A 26,598-nucleotide genomic window follows, 5' to 3' on the forward strand; every position below is an offset into this window, starting at 1 on the left:
TGTTACCTCCACTGCCCAACAAATCTAAGCCAAAGAGTGGGTTTAAAATGCTCCTGACAGAATATATTGGGGTGATGGGAAGCACCCCAGTCATGCAAAACTGTATAAATTTACCAAAATTAAACTGTACACTTAAAATAAGTGAGCTTTCTAGCGTGCAAATTGCACCTCAGTAAAACTTCCGAGGGTGGAGGTTGGAGGAGGGGGCGGACTGCCTGCCTAGCTCCTCATCCCGATCACAGATCCACCATCAACAACTTTTTCTAGAACCAATACAGGAAGTTGATGCCCTTCGCCACTAGTATTCACACGGATCAAAAGTAGAATCAAAAGGGAAAAAAAGAGGGGCGCCTGGGTGGCTCTGTCGGTTAAGCATCCGACTTCAGCTCAGGTCATGATCTCACAGTTCGTGGGTTCGAGCCCCGCGTCGGGCTCTGTGCTGACAGCCTGGAGCCCGGAGCCTGCTTCGGATTCTGTGTCTCCCTCTCTCTCTGCCCCTCCCCTGCTCACGCTTTGTCTCTGTCTCAAAAATACATAAACATTAAAAAAAAATTTTTAATAAAAAAAGGGAAAAAGAAATTCAAGATGCTCACGCTCTGTCTCTGTCTCAAAAATAAATAAACATTAAAAAAATTAATAAAAAAAAAGGGAAAAAGAAATTCAAGAAGAGAAAGGCAAGATAAAACGAGGAGAAAATTTATGTGTGCCATGAGACATCGGCTGTGTTTGAGTCGCCTTCCACCATGTTTAAGCAACCGAGGCACAACAAACCAGGTGAAATCTGCATAAACTCATTACCATAAATTCATGATCGCTCAGTGATGGGTTCTTTTGAAAGCTCTTCAGAGGTGATAATGACCTTGGAATAAATAGGGGAACAAAAATAAACATATAAGACTGCTTCTCTTTGTGTTTTTCCAGGAGGGGAAGATTGGGGAGGCTTTGGCTCTGAGCCGGACCCTCCAGAGAAATGTCATTCACAGCGATATCCAATCGTGTCTCTCCAGGGCCGGACCTTTCTGAAACTTCTCAGTTTCCTTGAAATATGGTTACTTCCCCAAGAAAGTGGTAGTACAAATGCCATACCTCCCTCCCCGCCTCTTTCAACGCTTGGATTAATTATTCTTCCTGTTTTTTGTTTTTGTTTTTTTTTGGGGGGGGGGATGCCTTATTCCTGGGTGGTGTTCCTCTACTCTTTCACGTGAGTCGCATGTACCTGTTTCCTGCTTCGGGTCCAGCTTGCACTGCTCCCGTCTTGTCATGGGACAAACCAAATCTACCTTTAAGCTAGGTCTGTGCTGTTCTGAAAATGCTATAATCTCCTTCCACCAAAATCAAGACAGCATTCCCCAAATAATACATTCTGGTAAAACTACTATATTCTGAATGTGTCATCAGGTGACTAGATTTCTTCCACTATTTTGCAAAGAAATCCCCAAGGACCATGTGTTCTTAAAATGAGTCCTTTTTAAGCAGAAAATAGGTACTTTTGTTTTTGAGAGAGAGAGAGCACGCAGGTGGGGGAGAGGGGCAGAGGGAGAGAGAGAAAGATCTTAAACAGGCTCCACACTCACTGCAGACCCCAATGTGGGGCTCAATCCCATGACCCTGGGATCATGACTTGAGCTGAAATCAAGACTCAGAGGCTCAGCCGACTGAGCTACCCAGGCTTCCTGAAAGTATGTACATGTTAATCATTATTTTGGTTTTTGATATTATAAAATAATGCATGGCATTTATAAAAAGTCTAATAATACGGAAACATCTATCATAACATGAGAAGCCTCCCTACATGCCTCTCACTCAATTCTGTTCCCCTCTGTGGTAACCACTGGGAATGGTTCTGTCTGTACTTATACACACACACACACACACACACACACAGAGTCACACGCTCACAATATACTTCGGTTGTATACAATGTACACCATGTAACTTCAATGGAGTAATTCTGTACTTTTTGTTCACTTAACACACCCTGGAGATCTTTTCCTCATGGTAAAGATAGTCCTAACTTCATTGCTTTTGTCCACTTCCTAGAATTCTGTTAGGCGACTATACCATGAATCAGGGAATAGATGGGCATTGAAGTAGTTTCTAATTTTTTGCTATTGCAAATCAGCTTCGGTGATTCTTAGACTTGAAAGAGAAGCATTACAAGGCACAACACTCACTGCCCAGTTGCCTTCCATAAAGGGTGTGCCGGCCCATGAGAATGTCCGTGTTCTCACATGCTCACCATTCCTGGAGTTTTAGCTAACTTTTTAATATCACAGGATCGATGAATGAATAGAAAACACTATTCCTATTCAATTTGCATTTTCCTGAATATCAGGAAAATTTAGCACGTTTTCAGAGGTTTTCAGTCATTTGTATTTATTTGCCTATGAATTGCCTGCACATTTCTTTTTAAGTTTGTAACTTAATTCTAGTTAGACACACAGTGTTCTATTAGTTTCAGGTGTACGATATAGTGATTCAACAATTCCATACATCACCCACTGCTCATCACGACCAATGCCCTCCTTCATTCCAATCCGTACTTAACCCATGCCCCCACCCACCTCCCCTCTGGCAGCCCTCAGTTTGTTCTATAGTTAAGAGTCTGTTTCTTGGTTCGTCTCTCCCTCTCTCTTTAACCCCTTTGCTCATTTGTTTTGTTTCTTAAATTCCGCTTTTGAGTGAAATCATACGGTATTTGTCTTTCTCTGACAGCCTTATTTCACTTAACACCATACTCTGTACATCCAACCCTGTCACTGCGAATGGCAAGATTTCATTCTTTTTTCTGGCTGAATAATATTCCATCGTATATACCGCCTCTGCATTCCTCCACCCATTTTTCCGACTGCCTTAACTCCAATTGGCTTCAAGAAATGCTATCAAGTATGGCTAATTATCAATTCTTTATGTGAAAATACTTTCTCCTACTCTATTGTGTGTCATTTTACTTTGTTCGTGATATTTCTTTGCTGTGCAGAAGTTTACAATTTTTATGGAGTCAAAGGAACGACTGATGGGATTTCCTTGCCTAGCCCCAAATTACAAATTGATTGTCCTGTAGTTGATTCCAAGACTGTCGTCGTTTTGTTTTTACATCAAGACTCTAATTCCATCTGGATGCCCCATGTTCTATTTCCACTGTCTGGGTTCGTTTACTGAATGGGAGTTACTCAGGAATTCCATTGAGAAGAAGGGCCCCTTTCTGCAATGCCTTCCCCAGGTGTGTTTTAGGTTAAGGTGTCTTTTGCTGTGGTTTCTGGAAATGGAATCCACCTGCTTACTAAGTTCTAGTGAGTCCTCACTGGTAGTCCCTTTCTTTCTTTAAGCACTATTATGTTTTTATTCACATTTTTATATCTTCCTTTTCATTTCAATGGAATCTTGGAAGAAAATAGGATATAAGTGCATCTCTCAGTCTGCCATCTTGAATGGAAATGTCTGTGTATGTAGGCTCTAAACAACATTTGTATTGGGAAATACAAATATGTACATAATGGAAAATTCGGTAAATACAAAAAAAGACACAAAGGAAAAAATTCACTATTTAAAAATGATACTATGCTTTGAAAGCTAACATTGTGTACTTTCCTATGCCCTTAAAAAAACATGATTTTATTTTTTCAAAAATGGCGGTGAGTACTCCATTTGCGCATATTTGCCAGAAACTAATGGTCAATTTGCTTTTTTAATGACACACTTATTTCCAGAAGAGTAATACAGTACAGTCAAAAGTCTCCTTTCCAACCCGTGACTCCCTTCCTGGAGTTAACAAATGATACCTGATTATTTTGTAAAGATAAAGTCCCATTGGTAGAATTGGGTGAGAAGCTATTTACCTTGTCAGCTCTTGAGACATACTGGTTCTCCAGCAATGTATAAATCACATCACCCCTTTATGAAGGCTTGCTCTTTTTTCTAATATTTGTTATTTTGGGGGGTTTGGGTTTTTTTTTTAAGTTTATTTATTTATTTATTTTGAGAGAGAGAAAGAGAGGCAAAGAAGGGAAGGGGCAGAGAGAGGGAGAGACAGAATCGCAAGCAGGCTCCACGCCATCAGCAAGGAGTCCAATGCAGGGCTGGAACCCACGAACTGTGAGATCGTGACCTGAGCTGAAATCGAGCGTCAGACGTTTGACCAACTGAGCCCCCAGGTGCCCCTAATATTTGTTATTTTGGAAGGCAAGAAACACTCTAATATTCATTTTGCTAAGGATGAAGTTAGAGCATGTTTTCATATATTCATTAGCATCTTTCAGCGTTAAATGGGCTTTTCCTAGCCTTTGCTGCAAAGAACCTTTTAAAAATACTTTCTCACCTCTCAGGCTTATAGTCAACGCACCCCCCACATCAAGTAAAATTGGATTGGGGTCTTCTCCAAACACGAAGGTCTCCACTTCCTTTAATGAAGATACCATCAGTGAGACTGCCCAGTGCTTTCCATTCATATTTGTTTTAATGAGATTTCTAATAATGCTCGCGATTTCTTTCCCGAGGTCTACTCTGAACTTCTCACCAGAAAGTAAAGTGACAGCCCAGAATTTTGTCCAGAGAAAACACGGAGAGTACGTAGGCTGGTGTTTTCCACTGGCTGCCCATCTGATTTCTTACAGGCAGGAGATGTGATCTGAAGGCCATGACCAATTCGTCTGGGCCAGAGTCCACTGCCACTCCCTGGTGTCACTCACCTCCACGTGTTGGCCCATTCTGTCTCCGAAGCCTGGAACCTCTCCTCATCCAGGCTGGCCCCTACTGTCCACACGCCAGGCACAAGGAATATATGTCTATCATTAGAATAAAAAAACCATCAGAGACCAGCCTTCAAAATTCCCCGAGCAGACAAAACCAGTGTCGTTATGAAAGCAAAACCGAATTTCAGCTTATTTTGTAAGACTCCCTTGACCTGGCTTCTTTCTTGCCTATACCTCTGACAAAACTCGAACTGTTTCCCAAGGTTGGTATGTGGCAACCACTGACCCAGTTTCCTATCATTTAAGAAGATTCTGACATTACAACCAATCGCAGTGAAGAATAAAGTCACTGCGTTCTCACTGTACAAGCTGCTTTCGTATGAGACTCATACCACGTTTTGGTCTGTGTGTGTTTCCAGCATGCAAACTTTCTGGTGTGTGCGCAATAAACTTTGGCTAATTGCTGGTTCGGTGACTCGCTGGTTTTATGCCTGTTATTTCTGAACTTTCGACACCATCATCCATACATGTGCGGTTCAGGAATGAGTCTCCCCATCGCTCCGAAAAGTTCTGCCGTTCTCCGGAGCCGTACAGAGTCTTGCACGGCACATACCCTCATGCGATGATTACAGAGCTAAAACCAGGGCACCCCCCGGCCTGCCCCATTCACCTTCAGACAGCACAGCTAAGCAAATGCTTTCCCCAGCTCACCGCAGCCTACAGAACACAAGTAAGTAACCTCCTGCGTGCTGAAATGACATTCAAGGCTCTTCCCTGCACCTGCTTTTCCAGGCTCATACAACCTAGGGTTCCTTCGTAGGGAAAACTGTGTGGTTCTTTCCACACCCAACTGGCTAACCTGCTCTCCTTTGAGCCTTCACCACTGACGTGTGTCCCACTCCACCCTGGGTGAATTCCAAATGCGGTCTTACCCTCACTCCCCGGTTTTCCTTCAACATCCCATAACTCACTGATATTTCAGCTTCTTAGGCCACCCAGCAAACTGCACCCTATATAATAAAGCCTTTCAGCAGTGATGTGTGCGGTATTAGAGGATTATCTAATGTTAACTGAACATCTTTTTTTCTCCACGGTTGCAGCATTGCTCTATCTTCTAGATCTTTGTACACACAGGTGTTCAATAAACAATGGTTGGGCCAGAGTCCGTTGTTGACTTTTTCTCAACCTCATCTCCTTACACTTGATCTTAGCCAAAAGGCCGAGAAGCCATCAACCTCATCTCCTTAGAACAAACTTCGCCCCCGCCTACTTCTTGGCCTCCTGCCAGCGCCGCACCCACTCCTGCCCAGCACCCCACTCCTTCCAAGCGTCTCTCCCACGCCCACCTTCCTTGCAGCCACAGCTCCAGAGAAGCTGTTGACCTCGACTGCAGGGGTCAGATTCTGCTGGAGAACTCCGCATCTGTGCCCCGTTCTGCGAGGCGCAGAGACCTGACCTGGCTCCCTTCGGGCAAACCGCGTCGCCCCCCCACCCCCACCCCGCCCCCCATCCAAGGACTCTGCACCTTGCCTCCTTTTTGTTCTCTAACACGACGGTTCCCACCCTCGGGACTGCTCTTTGGAAACACTTGGGGAACTTTTTCCGTGCTGATACCTGGGCCCTTTCCAACCCAGAAATTCTGACTTCATAATCCAGGAGGCAGCCTGGATATCGGAATTTTTCGACACCCAGGATTGACTCTTCGAAATCCCGGCGCGCGCGTCCGGCACGGCGACCAAATAAATGTCCGGCCTGTGCATCTGGCCGCCAGGGGGAAAAGAAAGGCAGGAAAGGAGCGCGGGCCTACGTGGCCTGCGGTAGCCCCGGGCGGCTCCACCCACTGCGCGGGCGCGGCTGACCTACCCTTGGCCTCGGGCCAGCTGCGGGAATAAACCCCTGAGCCTCGCCCGCCACGAGCCGGTGAGGCGGTGCGCGTAGCAGGGACTGCTTCTCCGCGGACAGCGAGGGCAGCGTGTCCCGGGTGAGTTACCCGAGTCCTGATCCGGGGCCAGGGCCGGGCAAGACCTCCACGGGGACGGGGCTCCGCGCCGCGCCAGCGCCCGCACCCGCGGGCGGGGACCCTGTGACACCGTGGCTGGTGGGGGGGAGGGGGGGCGGGGAGGGTGGTCGGGTGGGGGAAGGGCGCGCGGGCAGGTGAGCCGGAGGGAGCGCCGCTTTGTCCCCGAGATTCAGACTCGCGAGACCCAGAAGGAAGGGCTGCTAGCGTCCCCGCCCGGTCCCGGAGCAGAGGGCGGGATCCGTCCCTGGTATCCTCTTCCGTCCACGCTGCCTTGGTCCCCAGCTCTCTGCTGCTCAGTGCGTCTGCCTCTCCCTCCCCGCCGCCCCCCCCCCCCCCCCCCATTCATCCCATACCTCTTACCGGAGCACTTTGCCGCCTCCTGGGCTGGGAAGGGAAAGGCACCTGCTCCCATTGCCCCCAAATAGTTAAGCTTACTGTGTTTGTTTGTTTGTTTTCTTTTTGAAAATAAGCTCTGGGGCGCCTGGGTGGCTCCGTCGGTTGGGCGTCCGTCCGACTTCAGCTCAGGTCACGATCTCACGGGTTCGTGAGTTTGAGCCCCGTGTCAGGCTCTGTGCTGACCGCTCAGAGCCCGGAGCCTGCTTCGGATTCTGTGTCTCCCTGTCTCTCTCTGTCCCTCCCTTGCTCTCTCTCTCTCTCTCTCAAAAATAAATAAACTTTTTAAGAAATTTAAAACAGTATATGAAATAAAATAAGCTGTATATACCCAACGTGGGGCTTGAACCTACGACTCTGAGATCAAGGGTCGCCGGCTCTAAAGGCTCGCCCAGTTAGTTCCGCTTTTGAACCAAGTAGTGAGAGGCCATGGGATGGAGACACCAAAGAGGTGTCTATAACCTGATTACATTCAATATGCTCTGTAACTACATAAGGCACAGTCTTGACACTGAAACCGAACCCCGCATTTACTTTTGTTGGTAAGGATACTTCCTATAAGCATCCTTTGTTGTTACGACCAGGGATTATAACTCACATGCCAGCAGGAACGTCAGTCGGAGCTCTAGCTCACGCACAGGCATTTTGCTGCTGTTATGTGCCTGGCTTTGTTCTAACAAGGCCCCCACATGATGAGCATTAGGAGTAGAGCCGGAGATGATGAGTAACCTGCCGGCAGGCGCTGAAATCCAGCCCAATCCCTCTTGCCCCATCCCCACCCCATGCACCCTGGAGGGAGCCGTGTGCAGAGCAACGAGGACCTTTTTCTCTTTCCAGTTGGCTCAGAAATTTCATAAGAGATCATCGTGGCCATATTACACACCCTATTACTTTACCTGTATTAAGTCATTTGACTTCCACAGCTGCCCCCATCGGTGCCTGCTGTGGAATCCCCTTATTTAGAAGAGGAAACTGAGGCACAAGAGATAACATCATTTTTACCAAGGTTGCCGAGAAGTCAGTGGCACATCCAGAATTCCAACGCACACTGTCATGTTTTTTTAGTGTTTATTTACTTTTGCGAGAGACAGACAGAGTGCGAGCAGCGGAGGGGCAGAGAGAGAGGAAGACATAGAATTTGAAACAGGCTCCAGACGCTGAGCTGTCAGTACAGAGCCCGACGTGGGGCTCGAACTCACGAACTTGTGAGATCGTGACCTGAGCCGAAGACGGACGCTCACAACCGACTGAGCCCCACCCCCCCGGGCGCCCCCCAGTGCACACTTTAATCTCTACACCTCACCACCTGTGCAGATCCCCAGCAGACACCCTAAACCCCAGATGAGCAGACCTCAGGATGCCAGGCTCTTAAGAACCTAGTAAGCATCTGCCGAGACAGCAGTAAGTGGTAAGACCTTGCCCCGGGTCTTAGGTCGTGCCCATGTGGAGATGGTAGAGTGCTGGAGTCCAGAGCCTGTGGCATTAAGAACCTCCCCCCAGGTCAGTGGTGAGACTTCTAAGCACCCAGATGGTGCTGGAGTCCAGCGAGGAGAGGCGTGGACCTCTGGCCTTTGGGCGTGGATTTACACAGTGGTACTCCCGGAGGGGGCATTGATAAGCTGGTGTGGGTTTTCCCCGGAAGAAGTGTTAGCAGTGACCAGGCTGCAGCCGGGGGAGGGTGTCCGGGGTGCCCTATTACTGGGGGAAGTATGACCCTCATTGTTGTAGCTCTCAAGCCACACGTCCCGTGAGTGAGCTTAAAATAAGAGCGTGCAAACCGCTGTCTGCCCTTCAAAGCACCTTCCTTCCAAACCGCGCAGGGCCTGAGAAGCCCAGTCAGTCATCCAAAGGCGACTGTGTGAAAATAAATGTGAACAAAGACGGCGGAGACTTTGAGGGCCATTTCATCCAAAGCCTGGTGAAACCAGCACCCCGCAATATCCATGCCCCCTACCGCCAGCGCTCTAATTCTTTGGGCCGTGTTGGACACACAGGCCAAACCTTCCTCGAGCCTCAGGCTCTTTCTCCCCTCTGCCCAGCTCTCTCTACCGCTGGCCATTCATCAGTTGACTACTTGCTCCAATGCCACCTTCCAGCAAATCCCTCCTGTTGCTTCTTCCCCAGCACCCAGTCTAAATCAGATCTCCTGTCTACTCTCCATAGCACCCTGTCATTCTTTATTTATTTTGCTCAATGTCTGTTTCTTCAACCAGACCCTTTGCTCGTGAGGGCAGAGATCATGGGAGGTTACCCACCCCCTCAGCCCCAGTGCCCAGCATCAGACCTGCCCGGCATCGGTGCTCGGCGGATGTAATAAATGAACTCAGCAGGCCCTGCGCTAAACGGCAGCCAAGGCCTTGGGTGAACCACATCCCCATTCGTTGTGATCTCCAGCTCCATCCGTAGAATGAGACAAGAAACAGCAATTGAGCTCCCAACAATTTCCTAAGGGTCCCACCAGGCCCCAAGCCCTGCTGTCGATGAACCTCTCCACCCATCGTCATGAGCCGTGACTAGTCTGTCCTCCACCAAACTGCAAAACAAGTGACCACCTGCTGTTCTTTAATGAAGGACACCTCCTCACCTCTTCTGTGCCTCTCAATCGGGCACCCCATTCAGGGAAGCTTCCCACCCCCAGCACAGTAGCCCCCCTGCTAAACATGTCTTCTCACACTGCAGGAAATAAGACCTACCCTTCTTTCCCAGCGAGCCTTTCGTAAAGCATCTTGTAAACTCACTCTCACTAACGTGTGAGTAACTGATAACAGGATGTAAGCTATGGCCCTGTACGAGTGACAGGGCAGGCCTTTTATTCATTCAACAAACCTATCAGGTGACTTCTTGGGGAGCAGCACTCTGAACCTGAGTAACATGATGACGTCCCCAAAGCACATACTGTGGGCCAGCATTGCAGTCAAGCACATGATGCAACCAACAGGGCTTTTGTGATTACTATTAAGAAAGGTTAACTACGAGAAATAATTTTCTTCTTCTTCGGGTCAAATGTTGACACGGTTACAGTGCCTGGGGAGTGAACATTTCTGTCCTGTACAGCACTCAGATGTGTGCCCAGCTTGGTGCTGCGAATGAAAGTTGGCCAAGATGCAGTCTCTGTGGGCCCCCTGCGCTTTCTAAGTTCAGAATCTGCTACCAAGAGAGAAGCTTAAATTACACAGCCAGTTTCTTCCACTATCTCAGAAAGCTTGCGCTCCACGTAGATGGCACACTCAGAGGGAATGGTCACCGAGGTCTTTATGTGGGTCTCTCTTTCTCTGTAGGTCTCAGCCACAGCATGGCTTCCAACCTGAAGTTCGCCAAGGAATTGATCACCTTCTTAGGAAAATCAGTGATTGCTCTTCTGGAGACCCTGATTTTCACCTTCATCCCCAGACCACGGAAGAACGTTGCTGGTGAAATCGTGCTCATCACCGGTGCTGGGAGAGGACTGGGAAGGCTCTTGGCCCTCAGATTTGCCCACCTCGGATCGGTGCTGGTTCTCTGGGATATCAACAAGGAGGGGAACGAGGAAACATGCAGGATGGCTCGGGAAGCCGGAGCCACAAGAGTCTATGCCTACACTTGCGACTGCAGCCAAAAGGAAGAAATATACAGAGTGGCCGAGCAGGTAGGTGTTGCGTCTCGCCATCTCCTGTGGGCGGTGAGCTCTCTCTATAGATTCGCTCACGTGCATCCTCCTCTTTGTCTCAACCCCTTGCTCAGTGCAGATTTGCCTGTCTCCAGCATCCCTTTAATTTAAAAAGTATCAGGGAGTGGGAATGAGGATTTTTGAGAGGTCACTGTATACAATATACCATACTAAGCAGCCCATCTATATTGTATCATAATCTTATAAAGTGAGGTCCAATATTATCTTCATTTCACAAATAAGGAAACCGAGGCTGAGGGAGGTAAGTAGCTCACCCAAGAAACCGCTAACAAGTGGCAAAGACCGAGCTTGGCCTTGAGTCTGTTGACTCCAGAATACTCCCACTACATACCAGGCAATATGGACTGTGCTTTCTCCTGTTACAGTAGAAGAGGCAGGGGGCAGCCCGTTTCTTGGAGGGAAAAGGGGGCACAGAGATCTTGAACAATCTGCTCAGGGTCCCGGAGCTAGCCCGTGACTAAGCCAGGACTCGACCCCATTTCCTGTCTGAGTTTAAACCCAGCTATTTCCACCACACCACAGTGCCTTTCACATGAAGGTATATTTCGCCTAAATAGTCATGAGAAAAACAGAAGATCGTATTCATCCCAAAGACCCTTAACCACAGTTGCTCCTTTGGCGATGATACCACTGCCCGTGTAAAGAAGGCTGGCAGGACGTCACCACTCCAGCATGCAACGGTAAGGGTTTCCTTAGTGCATGGAGGCACATAGTCGCACGATGGCTGCCTCTTCTCCCTCATGAGGATTTCTCTCCCCTCGCGTCCTCATGAGTACTCCACACATCACTGTCCTGGGCCGCCCTTGTGGCAACACCCAGAATTCCCCAGTTTAGTGAGAAGGAAGGAACCCGCCACGTTGGAATTTCTGGCACAATTTCTAGGCCCTGAGTCGAATCCCCTTTGCTGCTTCCCACCTCACTGTCTCCTGGTAAGGTTGGCAGGTCACCGGCTGGTGGGTGTGCTTTGAAGTTTTGTTTCAGTTTTCTGCATCGGTAACTGCAGCCTCCGTCACAGCCAGCCCGGTACAGTCCGGGGACCCAAACCTGACAAGTGCGCGCCTCCCTCGAAGCACAAGTATGTCTCTGCTATTGCTGAGCTCGCAGCTTCATCCCTGTGCACTTAAAGCACCGATGGCCTGGCATGCTCACTCGTGCCAACTGCAAACAACTCCTCTCAACACTCCTCATGTTTACTTATTTTTGAGAGAGCGAGAGAGACAGGATCCGAAGCAGGCGCCAGGCCCCACGCTGTCGGCACAGAGCCCTACACGGGGTACGAACCCACGATCCCACAAACTGTGAGATCGTGACCTGAGCCAAAGTTCAGTGCTTAACTGACAGGCGGGCACAGCTTGTGTGGGAATGTCACTAGACCTATCAGGCGGGGTCTGTGGCCATATTCTTACAGTGAGGAGCGTAGTGATTGCAGAAGAAGGAAACTAGTTAAAAACTAGAGTCGGTGGCCTTTACCTTAGATGCTACCTTAGCATCTTAGTAGGTGGCTTACCTTAGATGCTGTCTCTTGTACACGATACTGACAAGCTTACTCTCATCCCATGGGTGAGCATTTTATTAGGCTGTCATTGGTCAGTAATAAATATGTAAGTCACATACAGTTAAACCTGGTCCCTTTGGCTCTAGTGTGGCAGGGGCTGAATACTCATGATGTCTTTCCAAGTTTAATTTAAAGGGAAAAAGCAGACTTTGGAACAAGAGAGTCCTTTAACAGAAAAAAAAAAAATAGATGAAGATCAACCTATATGCTAAATAGATAAATCAATAGGAAGGAAGGTTATTCACATGAAAAATCTTATCACGGATGCTTAGCCCCGTACATTTAAAGCATGATTCATAGAGATATAATTTTCATATACTGCAAAGATACATGCCTAAATGCCATTTAAAAAAATGTTTAATGTAATGAATTAATTTATTTAATTTTTATTTAATTTATTTATTTTTGAGAGACAGAGAGAGACAGAGCATAAGTCACCGGTGGGGAAGGGGGGTGCAGAGAGAGAGGGAGACACAGAATCCGAGGCAGGCTCCAGGCTCTGAGCTGTCAGCACAGAGCCCAACATGGGGCTCGAACCCACGAACTGTGAGATCGTGACCTGAGCCAAAGTCAGAGGCTCAACAGACGCAGCCACCCAGGTGCCCCTGGAGGCCATTTTGAAATTAGAGTCTGATGTTTATTTGGTCAAGTGTTTGAGAACACGCTTGATCTATGTGAGAGGCCACAGTGGACATACATGTCCCTGTTTATTTCCCTTGGATGTCACTTCTAGCCTTGCCACCCCTGACTCTGAGCTAACATGTCAGCCTCTAATGCTAGTACTGTCTTCCGGTCCACAGCCCGGACCAGCTTTTCTTTCTTTCTTTTTTTTTTTTTTCAGTTGAGTGTAGTTGACACACAATGGCACACTGGCTTCAGGTGTCCAACATGGTGACGTGGTAACACTGTTATGTGTCACGGCCCACTCACCACAGGTGTGGTGTCACCGTGCAACACTACCACAGTACCATTGGTGACATTCCTCGCGCTGTGCCTTCCGTTCCTGTGGTTTGCTCATTATTCCGTGACCGAAGGCCGTACCTGATTCTGCCTCAGGTAGGGCTGGTTGTGGCTAGCCTTGACAGCCGTTCAGCTTGAATTTGGCGACGTATTTTAGCTACTCTCCAAATAAAACTCTAATTTAGATTGTTTTGGATGCTTTTATCTGAAAACACTACCATGAAGTGTGAGCTTTTCTTAGTCTGTATTTCGTCCTAAGGTTTTTCCCTAGGCCACCCATCTAGTTGGGTAACAAATAAATACCCAACACATCAGCCTCGTTGCTAGGACCCACAACCTCAGATGACAGACAGCCTCAGGTGGTGTCAGTAATATGCCCCCCTCTGTGCCGACTGCTACCGTATACGCAGGTGCACACACGCACACACACACACACACACACACACACACACACACACACAGCTAGAGATGTGAGAGTACTGCGTGAGCTTACTGTTGAGCATGGGGCACCTGCAGCCAGTGGCTGCCGCTGACCTGGGGACAGAGGCCCTGCTGTGTGATACAGATCACAGTGATGAAATTCAGAACACAGAAGGGAGCAGAGGGGCACCACCCTCTCCCGTGGCCAATCCTGGAAAATCCCGTGCTCCCTTCTGCCAGTAGAGCCAAGATGACAAGCTAAAGATTCACCATAAGCGGAAGGCCCCAGGGTCACACCCAGACATTTTATTCCTGAAATAAAAGCTACTGAGTGCCTACTCCGGCCGGCAAAGGGAGCCCACTCAGATCCTCTCTTGACACATCTTAGTACCCAGAAGCCTGTGTCAGGGAGAAGAAAACCAGCCCACTAGCCCAAGCAGGACAGACGGGTTCTGTGCTGTTCCTCCAGTGTAAAACGTGTTTAGGAATTTTGCGCTTTCTCCACACCCTCCTGCTCCACCCCCCTCTCAGTGTGGGCTGGGTCTTAATTTATACGTCACGCCTATAATGCCTTAGGTCCTGTCGCAGTGATTGAAATCACCTGCTACATACACAGAGCCTGCCACAAAGCGACTGATCGCTAAGTATGAGGATAGCTCTAACCGCTCTGTTAAGGCCGACGGCCCTGCAGTGTTGGAACCGTCCTAAGAAGGGGGGCACGGAGGGGGGAAGAAAGGAGAAGAAAACCATCAGACTTGGATCTCTGACGCTCTGCAAACTCAGCAAGGCAAATGAAACGTGCTTTGTTTGCAAAGGACGGAAACCCCGTCTGTGTTAACAAGGATAAGAAGCATCTAAAAACTATGGGAAAATTAAACTTCGATCACGTAAGGAATTACTCTGTGGGTGGTGTGGCTCTTGTTACTCAATTCAGGTTAAAAAAGAAGTTGGCGATGTCTCCATCCTGATCAACAATGCCGGAGTTGTGACAGGCAGCGATTTCCTCAACTGCCCAGATGACCTGATGGAAAAGTCTTTAGATGTGAATTTCAAAGCACATTTATGGGTAATTATTTTTTCGTCTCATAACAAATATACAGTTACTCGGAATTTAGACGTACTTCTTCTTATTCTCTTAGAATTGTATTCACGTGTAAATAAAGCACAGGCTTCTCAGTTTTAGACTCCTGATCCAACTTAGCCTGCACTTGCCTGAGCCCCTGCTCAGGAATCTTGCAAAGACACAACTTTGCCCATGTCTTTACTCTCATTTATCGATCGCCAGCCTATCTCGGGTGCTATCCTAGGCACCTCCTGCATAATCCTTGATACAGCTCGATGAAATGAGGGATCAGAGGAGTTAAAAGATTTGCTCGAGGCTACACAGAAATGACACCACATACATGACCAGGCTGACCTTATCATTTGCCTAAGTTGGAACTCTTTTGAAAGTGGAGGAGGTAAAAAATCTAGAAATAACAAAAAATAAAATAAAATAAAGTGGAAGAGGGCATTATTAATAAGCAGGCATTAATCAGGTCTATTCTGGGCAAACCAAGATGTATCGTCACCTGGCTCAGTATCCAATCAAGGAAAGGAAAGTTTCTTCCTGTAGCCTCGGTGACATTAAAGGGCACAGCACAGGTACCACGGACGTTAAGGGGCACAGCTCCTGATCTCCAGAGATGATGGTCTTCCTTGCAGAAGCTGTGTTTTCCTGGTCTTTGCTGAAGCCTGTCTTGCCATGCCTCCGCACCCACTCATATGCCCCGGCTTGCCTCTCCCTGTTCCTGTTGCCCTGGGCAGCCTCTCTGCTGGGAGGGAGTATTTGCTGGAGACTCCTGAGCTCCCCTCTCCTCACGCTTTCCCACCTGACCTCCCCACCCAACTCCCATGTGGTGGCCTTCAAATGTTATTTGGACTTCGTAGGTTTCTGTCCCCTAGTTTCACCAAAAGCATCCTTGCGTGGTGGTATTTTTGGCATTCTGTATCGTTTCCAGGAGAAAGATGGAAACATTCAGAACTAAGCGGCCGCCACGTTCCTTCAGGAGCTGCTGCAAGTGATTTATGTTACCCTGTCCCAAATGTGCCTCTCCTTCTTTAGAATGAAATTAGATTATTCAGCCAGAATGAAGATAAAGCCATAATCTCATGTTGGGTTCTTTTTCCTCCTCTCTGTTGTCCTTGGTCTTTTCCTTCTCTCTCCCTCTTCCTTTAGTTGTCCCCACAATGCTGACGTGTCCCTGCCCCACATTAGCCTCACTCTTGACACTCTGTCTGGGCAAGTCTGCATACATTCTTTGAGCCTCTGCACGGAGCAGGCACTTACTTGCTAGAGGGTCAGAGAGCTCATGGTGACCATGCTCCCAAGGGATGCGTCCCCGGGAAGAAGTGACTCACCTCAGACTGTCGGAACTCAGGGGGCTTTTTATTATGCTGCACTGTTGGCTCATTTTGTTTTTCCACCTCTCCCTACGTGTTAGTTTCTTTCTGAAACTCATTCGATGCATGCAAACGTTCTTTGACTTTTATAAGAAATCCCTTTTCTCATATTTATTCGTATTACTCACATTTGAAAGTAAATATGAAACATAAATTCATGTAAGTATGCAGTTATTCCTGTTTAATGAATTACTTTTTTGTTGTAGAATATATCTTCTATCAAAGCTCATTTCTCTCTCCTTTACCTTCTTTCTTTCCAGGTCCCAAATCAAAAGTGAAGGTGTTCTGTAGTACTGAGACACAGCATAGGTCCTCTTTTTCTAGCATATTCTCTTTAATGACATGACATACAAATAAGAAACCATTATTCAAAGAAGTAGAGATGAATTTCAAGACGAAGTGATGTTTTTATTTAGTTTTTTAAGTTTATTTATTTCCCACCATAGTTCAGGCTGTCCTGTACAGCTTCAATTACTGTCTGAATAGTGTGTTTTTGAAAGTCAAATGTGAGCAAAATGTAAGTCTGAATAAATTATTTTTAATACTATTAGAACTGCCATCAGAAAAATATTGATTTAAAGGTTAAACAAGTTAAGAAGCTTACTTTCCAGATGTTTAAATTTTTATATCCCCGTGCCTTCAGGTATTTTTATGAACTTAAAAGACTTTCTTCATCATACAGAAACGTCTGAAAAAAAGTATAAAAGGTTAACAGTCTTCTTTGCCTTTCTTAGACGTATAAATGCTTTCTACCTGCTATGATAGCTAATGATCATGGCCATTTGGTTTGCATTTCAAGTTCAGCTGGATTAGTTGGAGTAAATAAACTGGCAGGTAAGAGAAATGTAATATTTTGCACTCACAAACTCTTTTATAACTTGTCTTACTCAGCTCTGAATAATCAACATTGACCTCAGGTACTAATGATAAAGGGGAATAAATCAAGAGATATATTCCACAAGGTAAGTGGTGGAGAACATTGTGCCTCAAAACTGCCCATCAGATATGCTTACACAAACTTGAACTCTGCACTTTGGGATCGTTGGGTCCATGCAATCCCCTGGAATGAAAAAAAGAGAAAGAGCAGTGCCTGGGTGGCTCCATCACTTAAGCGTCCGACTCTTGATTTCAACTCAGGTCATGATCTCACAGTTCACGAGATCGAGCCCTGCCTCAGGCTGTGTGCTCTGTGGAGCCTGCTTGAGATTCTCTCTCTCCCTCTCTCTCTGCCCCTCCCCTGCTTGTGCCCCCCCCTCTCTCTCTCAAAATAAATAAACATTTAAAAGAGAGAAAGAAAGAGAGAGAGAGACACCTGACTGCTAATTTTTTTATACAAGTGGTTAGCATAGTCCCCCTCCCCCCCCCAAATCCCCCTGGTACTGTTATCAGGGTGGTGAGGAGAAGCACTGGGCCTGCAGAAGTTTCCATCGAGTGGTCCCCTTCGGCTGTGGGTCTGGAGAAACTTTCTCCAGCCCAAGAAACCGAAAATCGACCTCTCTGCTTTTCCGCTGGTTGAAGACTCGCGGCTCAAGACGGCGCACAGTGGTCTTAACACAGTTCGAATCGGTTCCGCGAACCGGGTTTTCAGAACCACTGGCCACCCCAGATGCTACCCGTCTACACACACCTCCCTGAACGCAGGACCTCCTTTCCTCCAGCTTCCTTGGAATCCACCGCATTTTGTTATTACCTCACGGGTCTTTGAACTCACACGGGGCTATTTGCAGCTTCTCTGAATCCTTTTCCTGGCACATCTGTCTAAAGATGCAAGACCGTCCGGTGCCCTGTTCACCTTAGGAACGTGTGAGCTTTTTGTAATCCCCACGGTGTTCTCTTGGCGTGCCATTTAGGATGCAGGCTGACCGAGTCCTGGGCCATATCGGCTCATCTGAATCTCAGAGATCAAGGGGCTCAGTGAACCGCATTTACACCAAATGACTCAGAGGACCCTGGAAGCTGCTTGGGACTCCCCCTCTCCCCTCCCCTCCCCCCACCGGCTAACCCGTGGCCAATCTGGGGACCCGAGTCTTGCTGGTTGCGGTAGCTGCTTTCCCTCCAGAACAAGGATGAACAACAGGTTTGCCCCTTCTGATTGTGTGAGGAAAAGGAAAGTCAAAGTCTACCGAAATGCCTTTTCTTCTCCAAACGTTTCCATGCCTTGAGTTCAAAATCTATATTGTTTTAACGTTCCCTGGGTCTAGCTTGGCCATCTAGCACGATGAGTAATTCCATTCCTCTGGAGTGAGTGCAATTGTAGACCAAAAGCCCACCAAGGACGTGAAGGCCACTTTCCATTCACCCTGCATTTGCAGGATGCATAAGAGGTGGAGGTTGACGTTCTCCAGAAGAGTCGGAAGAAAGAGTCCTAGTTAGGAAAAAACTTGATCTGAGGGTTGTGACCCACGTTGATCTCTTCAGCCTGGACTCTACCTCCTGTATTATTTTATTTATTCTTGTGTGTGTCTCCCCACCCTGATTGTGTTGAAATTCTTTGGGACGGGGACCAGTTGCACATGCTGTGCCCTGCGTAACAGCTAGCAGAGGGTCTGACGACCCGTCAAGGTGAAAGTGGAAGTGAAGTCTAGCATTGTGACCCGCGGGAGGCACCCCCGGGGCCCTGCTTCTCCGAGAGGGCCCTTGGTCCTTGTCAACCAAACTTGAAGTGACAGTGTTCCTTCCCACTCGCCCCTCGCTTCCTCCAGTGGGCACAGACCAAGGCCATACAAACTAACTCTGAACTTGTCCCATCCTTTGTCGGTATTAGTGTTACGAGGAAACCTCGATGTAATGCCGTTTGAAAATTCCAGTATAGACATTAGTGTCATTTGCCTTTTTCAGATTACTGTGCAAGTAAATTTGCAGCCTGTGGATTTGCTGAATCTGTATTTACAGAAACAATAGTCCAGAAACTAAAGGGGATCAAGACCACTATCGTGTGCCCATTTTTTATAAACACTGGAATGTTTGAAGGTTGTTCTACTGTGTAAGTACATCCTTTGATTTGAAGAAAAACTACATTTTAGGGAGGCGCCTGGGTGGCTCAGTCAGTTGAGTTTCCGACTTGGGCTCAGGTCATGATCTCACGGTTTGTGGGTTCAAGCCCCACATTGGGCTCTGTGCTCACAGCTCAGAGCCCGGAGCCTGCTTCGGATTCTGTGTCTCCCTCTCTCTCTGCCCCTCCCCCACTCATGCGCGCGCGAGCTCTCTCTCTCTCTCTCAAAAATAAACACTGAAATTTTTTATAAATAAATAAAACTACATTTTTAAAAATGATGGACCACCTATTTTATTTTATTCTATTTGTTAATGTTCTTTAAAAAGGTCTTCAGATTCAGCCTGATCTATAATTGGTTTCAGAATTTTTTTCTTTCTTCAGATGTCTTTGTGTTGAAGATATTGGGTTTACTGTGGATGCTTTCTCAAGGCTGGGTCCAGCTCCTACCACCTCTGGAACCGGACCTGCCCCCCATACCCCCCCCACACCCCCCCCCAGCATTCCTGGCCTCACTCTCTGTCTGCCACCAAACACTGTCCTGCCCCCTTCCCTGTCTCCATGGAAAGACTGAGAATCACTGAAGGGACACAGATGCCCAAATCTGCATCTCATGGAGATGACGGGCAGCTATTTAATATGGTTTCACCTAGCTGCATATTGTGACCTGAGTGTATGAGTTAGAATCCTCTTGCGCCATTTCAAATTAAAGTTGTTATTATCGTGTTGATAATAAAGCAGTGAATCTAGAAATAGGTCAAATTGGCAGGGAAAGAAGCAAGCAATAATGTCTTATAATCTTTCTTATCCCTGATTTGTGAGATGTATTGTTATTAATTTATTAACTTGGGCTTTTTTGTTTTTGCTTTTTTTCACTCCCTAGCCGTCCTTTTCTGTTACCGATTCTGGAACCAGAATACGTCGTTGAGAAGATAGTCGATGCTATCCTGAAAGAGAAAGTGTACTTATATGTGCCAAGGTTTTTATACTTCGTAATGGTTCTTAAAAGGTAAGAATATCACCTTCCTATGACTTCTCTAATAAGCCAGTCAATAACTTATCCCCTACCAGGAGGGGCCACTGAAAAACTGTCTGTTAAAGGACTGAACTTTGAATCCCTTCATTGTGTCTATTTGCTGACATGATCTCAAATTCCCATAGTTGTAGTGTTTCCCGTGAGAGTCTAGAGAATGGAATTGGATTCTTCCCGCCCTCTTAGTATTGCATTATGGTCAAAAAGAAGTGTATTTCCTGAATGATCTGTGGACAGACTGAAGTGATTTTTTTTTTTTTTTTTTTAAGGAGAGATGATTTTTCTTGTGGGCATCATAGAATAATCATGTTGGAACAGATAATGTGTCCATGCTTCCTCGAGGACAGAGCCCCAAAGTTAAGGCCAGACAATAAGCCAAACATTTCAGGAATCTGTGGTATGGGTAAAGCTGGCAGTTGGAGGATAAATTTGGAGTATAAGATGGTTAAAAAAAAAAAATGGCGGGGGGGGGGGGAACCTGAGAACATAACGACCTCTCGGAAGCACAAGAGAGCATCCTTGCTTGTTCTCTCTGCCCCCCATTGGGTTTCAGTGCTGAGACTCCCCATTGGGTTTCAGTGCTGAGACTCCCCATTGGGTTTCAGTGCTGAGACTCCCCATTGGGTTTCAGTGCTGAGACTCCCCATTGGGTTTCAGTGCTGAGACCTTCAGCGGCACTTTGTGGGCACGGGACCCCAGTTACAGGAATTGTGATGCCATATTGCTGCAGCTACTGCCGATCCCCACTATCTCAATTCATTTTCTGGACTGTAACAGGTCATCCAATTACACTCCCCCCTTCCCCCCCAGCCCCGCCCCCAGGGAATGTGCTTCCTGCTTTGCAAGGAAGCACATTCCATTACTGAACCACTCCCCTGCTGTGGCGTTGAAATCTGTGTTGTTTTAACGTTCCCTGGGTCTAGCTTGGCCATCTGGCACGATGAGCAATTCCAGTCCTCTGGGCAACAGTTGTTCATTATATGAACGTAGATATCATGGCTGGTAGCCATTGTTCCTCTTGCCTGAGGAAGTGCCTTTTTCTTTGCAGCTAATTGTATCTACTTTGTGCAACACGCCCATGTCATTCCTACATCCTTTTGCTGGCCAGGCTTCACTTAGCACAAGAGTGGTACTGTGCCTGTGCTATTTAGTGTACCTCCCCTAGCTCTGTGGTGTGAATGTCAGGGTTGACGGGGTCTGTGCTCTGCTAGGAAAGGTGAGCAGGGGTGGAGAAGGTGAGCAGTCCTCGGCTGGATATTGCCAAAGGTCTGGAGACCTATTACATCTAATCCTCACAGGAGTCCCAAAAAAGAAAGATCGATGACTGGTTTCACACCTGTAGAAACAGGCTCCAGGGCTAAGTCGTGTGCCTGAGCTGGCATATAAGTGACCGAGCTAGGACTCAAGGCAGGCTCGTCCAAATCCACCAGACTTCCCTGCTTCCCAGCAATCATTACATAGTGCAGTGGACCTTTGGACACTGACATGAGGAGGGAGACAAGTGAATGCAAATAAAGCAAGGAGAGGTAGAGAGACTCCGGGCAAGTGTCCTCCCATGTAGTGGACAAACCCTGGGTGACCCTGAAGCATGCACACTAATGTGTGCCTATGCCAATGACTTCAGCTACAACAAGTCAGTGACACTGCACCTCAACTGAACTGGCAAAGGTGCTTTCATGGTAATAACCGAGGAACCTTCTCTCGTGTTCTCTTTAGTATCTTGCCTGTCAAGATAGCGTTGCTTCTGTCTGACTTTATGGGCATCTTTAACATAATGGATGGCTTCGTTTGCAAGAACAAGAAACACTAAAGACCAGCTCCACGGCCGATACCATCCGATACCCAGTGGTGCATAATGCTTATTTCGATGGAGAACAGCATTTTTGTCCAACAGGATGTATCTGGAAACTACAAGTACCCTTCTTTTTCTGTTACCTAGACTCGTATTTTCAACTGATGCCTTTGCAAATAATGTTGCTATCTGTTTTTTGGCTAGGTTATTCTTTTTTTAATGAAAAAAAAATAGCCCGTTTTTGTCAAGTCTGCTTGCAACAGATGGGAGAGAAAAATAATCCTCTCTGTCGTGAACTGCCCTTTACTTTGGTCACGGGGGGGGGGGGGGAGGTGGCTCAAGTGAAGCAGGGAACCGGAGTGAGAGGTGAGGAGCATGAATGAGTACAGTAAAACCTTGCACTGCAAGTAACTTGTTCCGCAAGTGTTCCACAAGATGAGCAAACATTCCTAATAAGTTTTGACGTGATAAAGGAACGATGTCTTGCAATACGCGTAGTACGTGACAGTGAATGTCACGTGATCACGACTTAGCCAATGGTTCTTGAAATTCGCTTTGAGGTACAAGTGCTTTCGATTACAAGCACGCTTCCGGAACAAATTATGCTCGCAAACCAAGGTTTTACTGTAGATTGCTAGAATGCCCTCTTTACAGAGGACACAGGGCTCTGGGTTCTCTATCACCCTGCTCTCAGCCTTGGCCTTTTTGAGCCTATGCCACCAGGTGTAGGACAGGCCAGCCTCCCGTGTCCTTCTTCCCAACACAGTCACACCAACGCTGACTGCTTAATGCCCTGTGTGCTCACAGACTAAGTGCCAGTGCTGCTGAGTGTACATCAGGAGCCACTGTGTCAGGAAGCCTTCCTGCACATTCCCTGAATGAACTTGGGAGACAGTGACTCTAGCCCAAAGTCTACACAGGAGCACATTTTTTTCCCTAGAAGAGATCAAAGAATGGTTGCTTCTGACTCTGAAAATGACATTTCTACTGAGCTAGTTTAACTGCTGCCTGTTAGTCCGGAAAACATATCCATGTGGTTAATTTCAAATGTTTAATTCAGCACTTCAGGTTGGGGTTCGTGTTGTATTTTTCCACAGAATGGGCAATTCTACGCGTTGGTATTCGTCGATGCTGCCTTTATCTCCAATCTGTTGTATTCTTGCAGCTTAATGGCCTGGCCAACTGCTCTCATGATTTGGATACTAACTATAAAAGCAAGGTTAAGAAAACTGTGTTCATTACCGTATCCCTGGAACTCCTTCGCAGCCTGGGAGGGGGCGCCTGCCTCGGGAGAAAAACAGCAGCCTTTGTCTCTTACCTTCTTTTGTACGGGGAGCAGGAAAGGATGAGAAGTGCTGTGGAAGATGCTGTGAGAGTCAAAATAAACAAGTCATGAACGTCGTGGGGTAAGATGCTCTTAGAAAGGCAGTGGTCTCAGACAGTGTGGAATCAGTGGAATCCACTGCGGACTGATTTATCTTGAGCCGCCTGCATGATTCTGACTCTGCCCCTGTATTTCCGTTTCATTCAGAAAGCCTTAAAAAAAGGGGGGAGGGGGGAACCTTGTTTTATAATAATAAAAGCAATAGCTAAGGTTTCATTGTGCCTGGCACGAAGCTATGCGCTTTGCACACATTGTTTCGCTAGACAAGCCTGTCACACCATTTCTCAAAGAATAATAAAGGTATTTGGGGTATGCCAAAGAATAAAAGGCATTTTATTTCACAAGAGGGACATCCTACTCAACTGCAGATGCGTACTGAGCGACTCAAAAGGCCCTCTTAGCCTAACCGGCTAATGTTCCAAATCCTTGCTTAACAAGGTTAATTAAGAGAGAGGCACAATATCGCTCCTATATTACGATTCCAAAAGCGTATATTCTAGGGGCCTGTCTATTTAGCTGAAGAATAAAGAAGAGACTCGAGGGATTTAGGAGAACAAAGGTCTGGGGTATAGCGGGCAGCCACCACATCGTAACAGCATTAACAGCAATTATTTCTAATTGGAGTGCATCTTGGCGGGACCTCTACAAAGTCCTGAAATTCAATTGTGGTTTTACAGTACCCATAAAATTGTCTAAACAAATTCAGATTTACTTGAAGAGCTCATGTGAGAAGAGAGCGCATGTAAATGAGAGGGTTCCAGAGGGTAATGTGCACCAAGGTGACCTAATACAACGGGGAGCAAGTGTTCTCACTTGAACCGGGTTTCGTACCGGTCGTCGTTTGAAATGGAGTCCTAACGAAGCCATGATCAAGAGCCCAACACGGGAGCAACCCTTGAGAAAGGTTCAAGGACGAGAGCTGTACCTCAGGACCGGGCACTCTGCCCTCCAGGATGACGTCATCTAGCGTCCCGTAGTCCCCACGCTGCTCAAGAACCAAGAAGAACTCTTGGTATTCTGAGCTTGGCTGGATAAAAATAGGTGACCGTGTCCTTTTCCTTGTTCATTTGGTGATGCAGTAGGAGTCAGCTCAGGCTGCGTGCAAAATACCACAGACTGGGTGGCTTCGACCACAGAAATTTATTCTCTCGTAGTGTTAGAGGCTGGGAAGTCCAAAATCGAGATGCCAGAGAACACTGTTTCTGGTGAGGGCTCTCTTCCTGGCTTGCAGACGGCCTCTTCTCACTGTGTCTTCACACGGCCCTTCTTCCATGTGCGGGCACCGAGCGAGACCTGTAGCTGTTCCTCTTCCTATAAGGCCACTACTCCCCTCACGAGGGCCCCCCTGCCTGATCGGATCTGTCCTTGATTGCCTCCCCAAATCTCCATCTCCAAGCACCCCCTTGGAGATGGGTTTGGGGCCATCCCTGTATGAATTCGGAGACATGTAAACAGTCCATGCCGATGCCAAGATAGAAAAGGAACTCCAGGCCATGAGCGATCTCTACGCTCCCACCGCGTCCTACCGCTGAGGGGGTCGCGGTTTGTCAAAGGAAAGCAGCTCGAATCTTGGAGGTAGAGTGAATTGGAGGTACCTGAAAAACAAAGCAAAACTAAACCAATCCCAAGCTCTGAGAGTCAGCCCTCGAGAGAAACGTGACCAAGAATTGGGGCCAGCCGACCACAGCCGAGGCGACGCAAGACGCCCCAGGCGGAATGGTTCTGTGAAGAGATCTTGGGGCGGCCTAGCCACCTTCATTTCCAGGATAGTGACCTGTTTGGGGTTGATCCAGGCACCCCCAGCTCACTCTCCACCCCCCCACCATCACTCACTCTTCCCCAAGGGTAACCGCTCCTACCTCACCAAGAAAGTTGAATCCGACAAGTACAAACTCCCTCAGCGACCCAAACCAATATCTTCAGGAGCATTTCTTTCTGCCTCCACTTCCCCTCTTGTCCTCAGCCTCCGAGGAGGCAGTGAACCCGCTTGGGCTGACCCTGTGGCCTGTGCCCTCCACCCAAAGCCTTCCAGGGCTTTCTTGGAGGCACCTTCTTGCACACCCTCAACCTCTCCACCAAGAGTTGCTCCCTGCATCCTGTAGGCACACTAAACACCATGCAAAACTTCAAAATAATAAAAATAGGGGTGCCTGGGTGGCTCAGTCGGTTAAGCGTCTGACTTCGGCTCAGGACATGAGCTCATGGTTCGTGAGTTCGAGCCCCGTGTCGGGCTCTGTGCTCACAACCTGGAGCCTCCTTCGGATTCTGTGTTTCCATCTCTCTCTGCCCCTCCCCTGCTTGCGCTCTCTCAAAAATAAATAAACATTTTAAAATGTTTGTCTCTCTTAAAAATAAACATTTTAAAAAATTGTAAACAATAAAAATAAACTTTACAAAAATCTCCATCCCACTGGGGCAGCAACTCGCCCTGCTCTCCTTTAGCAGCATCATTTAAAATGGAGCCCAGAGGGATTTGTCCATCTCCTCTCCTCACGTTGGTTCCTAAGCCATCCAGCTTCCACATCCAACAGGGATCCCTGGGGATTTCATTCCTCATCTTATTTTACTTCTCATGATGATATTATTAATCTCTCTGCCCTTGGCCTTGGTATCATCGGCCTACTGGTCTCTTCCACTGCCCACTCCTTAAATTATCAGTTTCTTCAAGTTTCTGCCCTTGGATTCCTCATGGTGTAGATGCCCTGGGGACTTCTAACCACGCCCATTACTCCTCCTCCCTCCCCCACCCCCCCCCACCCCCCTGCAGGGCTCCCTCCACACCATCCAGACTAGAAATCCCGGTGCAATGCTCTACTTCTGTTGGACTGCATCTCTCACTTCCCCCATCCTTTAGGAATCAAATCTACTCTGCCTCTCCACCATCACCGGCAGGTGATTTTTCCCTCTGGGTCCCCGGTGCTACCACCTTAGTTCAGGCTCTTTCCACTTCCACCTGCATCAAGGTTTGCTCACTCCGTTAGGCTCGCATTCGGCTGGGGTAACCGAAAACCCAATGTCAGGAGGACTGAAAGAAGGTGGCAGTGTGTTTCTCTCCGATATTTAAGGTAGCTGTTCGGGTTAGTACGGTGCTCCGTGTATCAGGGACCCAAACTCCTGGGCGCATCTGCTCCGCACGGCTTGCAGCCCGAACGTCGTTCATGGGCACAGTCTACAGTGACCGCTAAAACCTCGGCCGTTATGCCCAAGTTCCAAGCTGCAGGAATCCAGAGAAAGCAGAGAGCACCCGTA

The 26,598-nt window shown here is 47.5% G+C and overlaps 1 protein-coding gene and 1 long non-coding RNA gene across 2 annotated transcripts; one reads left to right on the forward strand and one right to left on the reverse strand.

The window, feature by feature from the left end:
* Positions 1-617: 617 nt before the first annotated feature.
* LOC147572116 (uncharacterized) lies at positions 618-6,651 on the reverse strand. The gene is made up of 3 exons (XR_015246916.1): positions 6,555-6,651; positions 4,689-4,784; positions 618-859 (listed from the first exon to the last, which is right to left on the reverse strand). It is a non-coding gene; the product is annotated as an uncharacterized LOC147572116 (long non-coding RNA).
* On the forward strand, positions 6,540-24,399 carry SDR16C5 (short chain dehydrogenase/reductase family 16C member 5). The gene is made up of 7 exons (XM_086695794.1): positions 6,540-6,672; positions 10,383-10,729; positions 14,641-14,772; positions 16,883-16,982; positions 18,987-19,131; positions 20,024-20,149; positions 21,890-24,399. Exons 2-7 carry the CDS (start codon positions 10,397-10,399, stop codon positions 21,981-21,983), a joined length of 930 nt encoding a protein of 309 aa, XP_086551920.1. The 5' UTR covers positions 6,540-6,672; positions 10,383-10,396; the 3' UTR covers positions 21,984-24,399.
* The last annotated feature ends 2,199 nt before the right edge of the window (positions 24,400-26,598 follow it).

Source organism: Puma concolor, chromosome F2 (assembly GCF_028749965.1).
Source record: "Puma concolor isolate L17-30 chromosome F2, mPumCon1.1.hap2, whole genome shotgun sequence".
Lineage (NCBI taxonomy): Eukaryota > Metazoa > Chordata > Mammalia > Carnivora > Felidae > Puma > Puma concolor.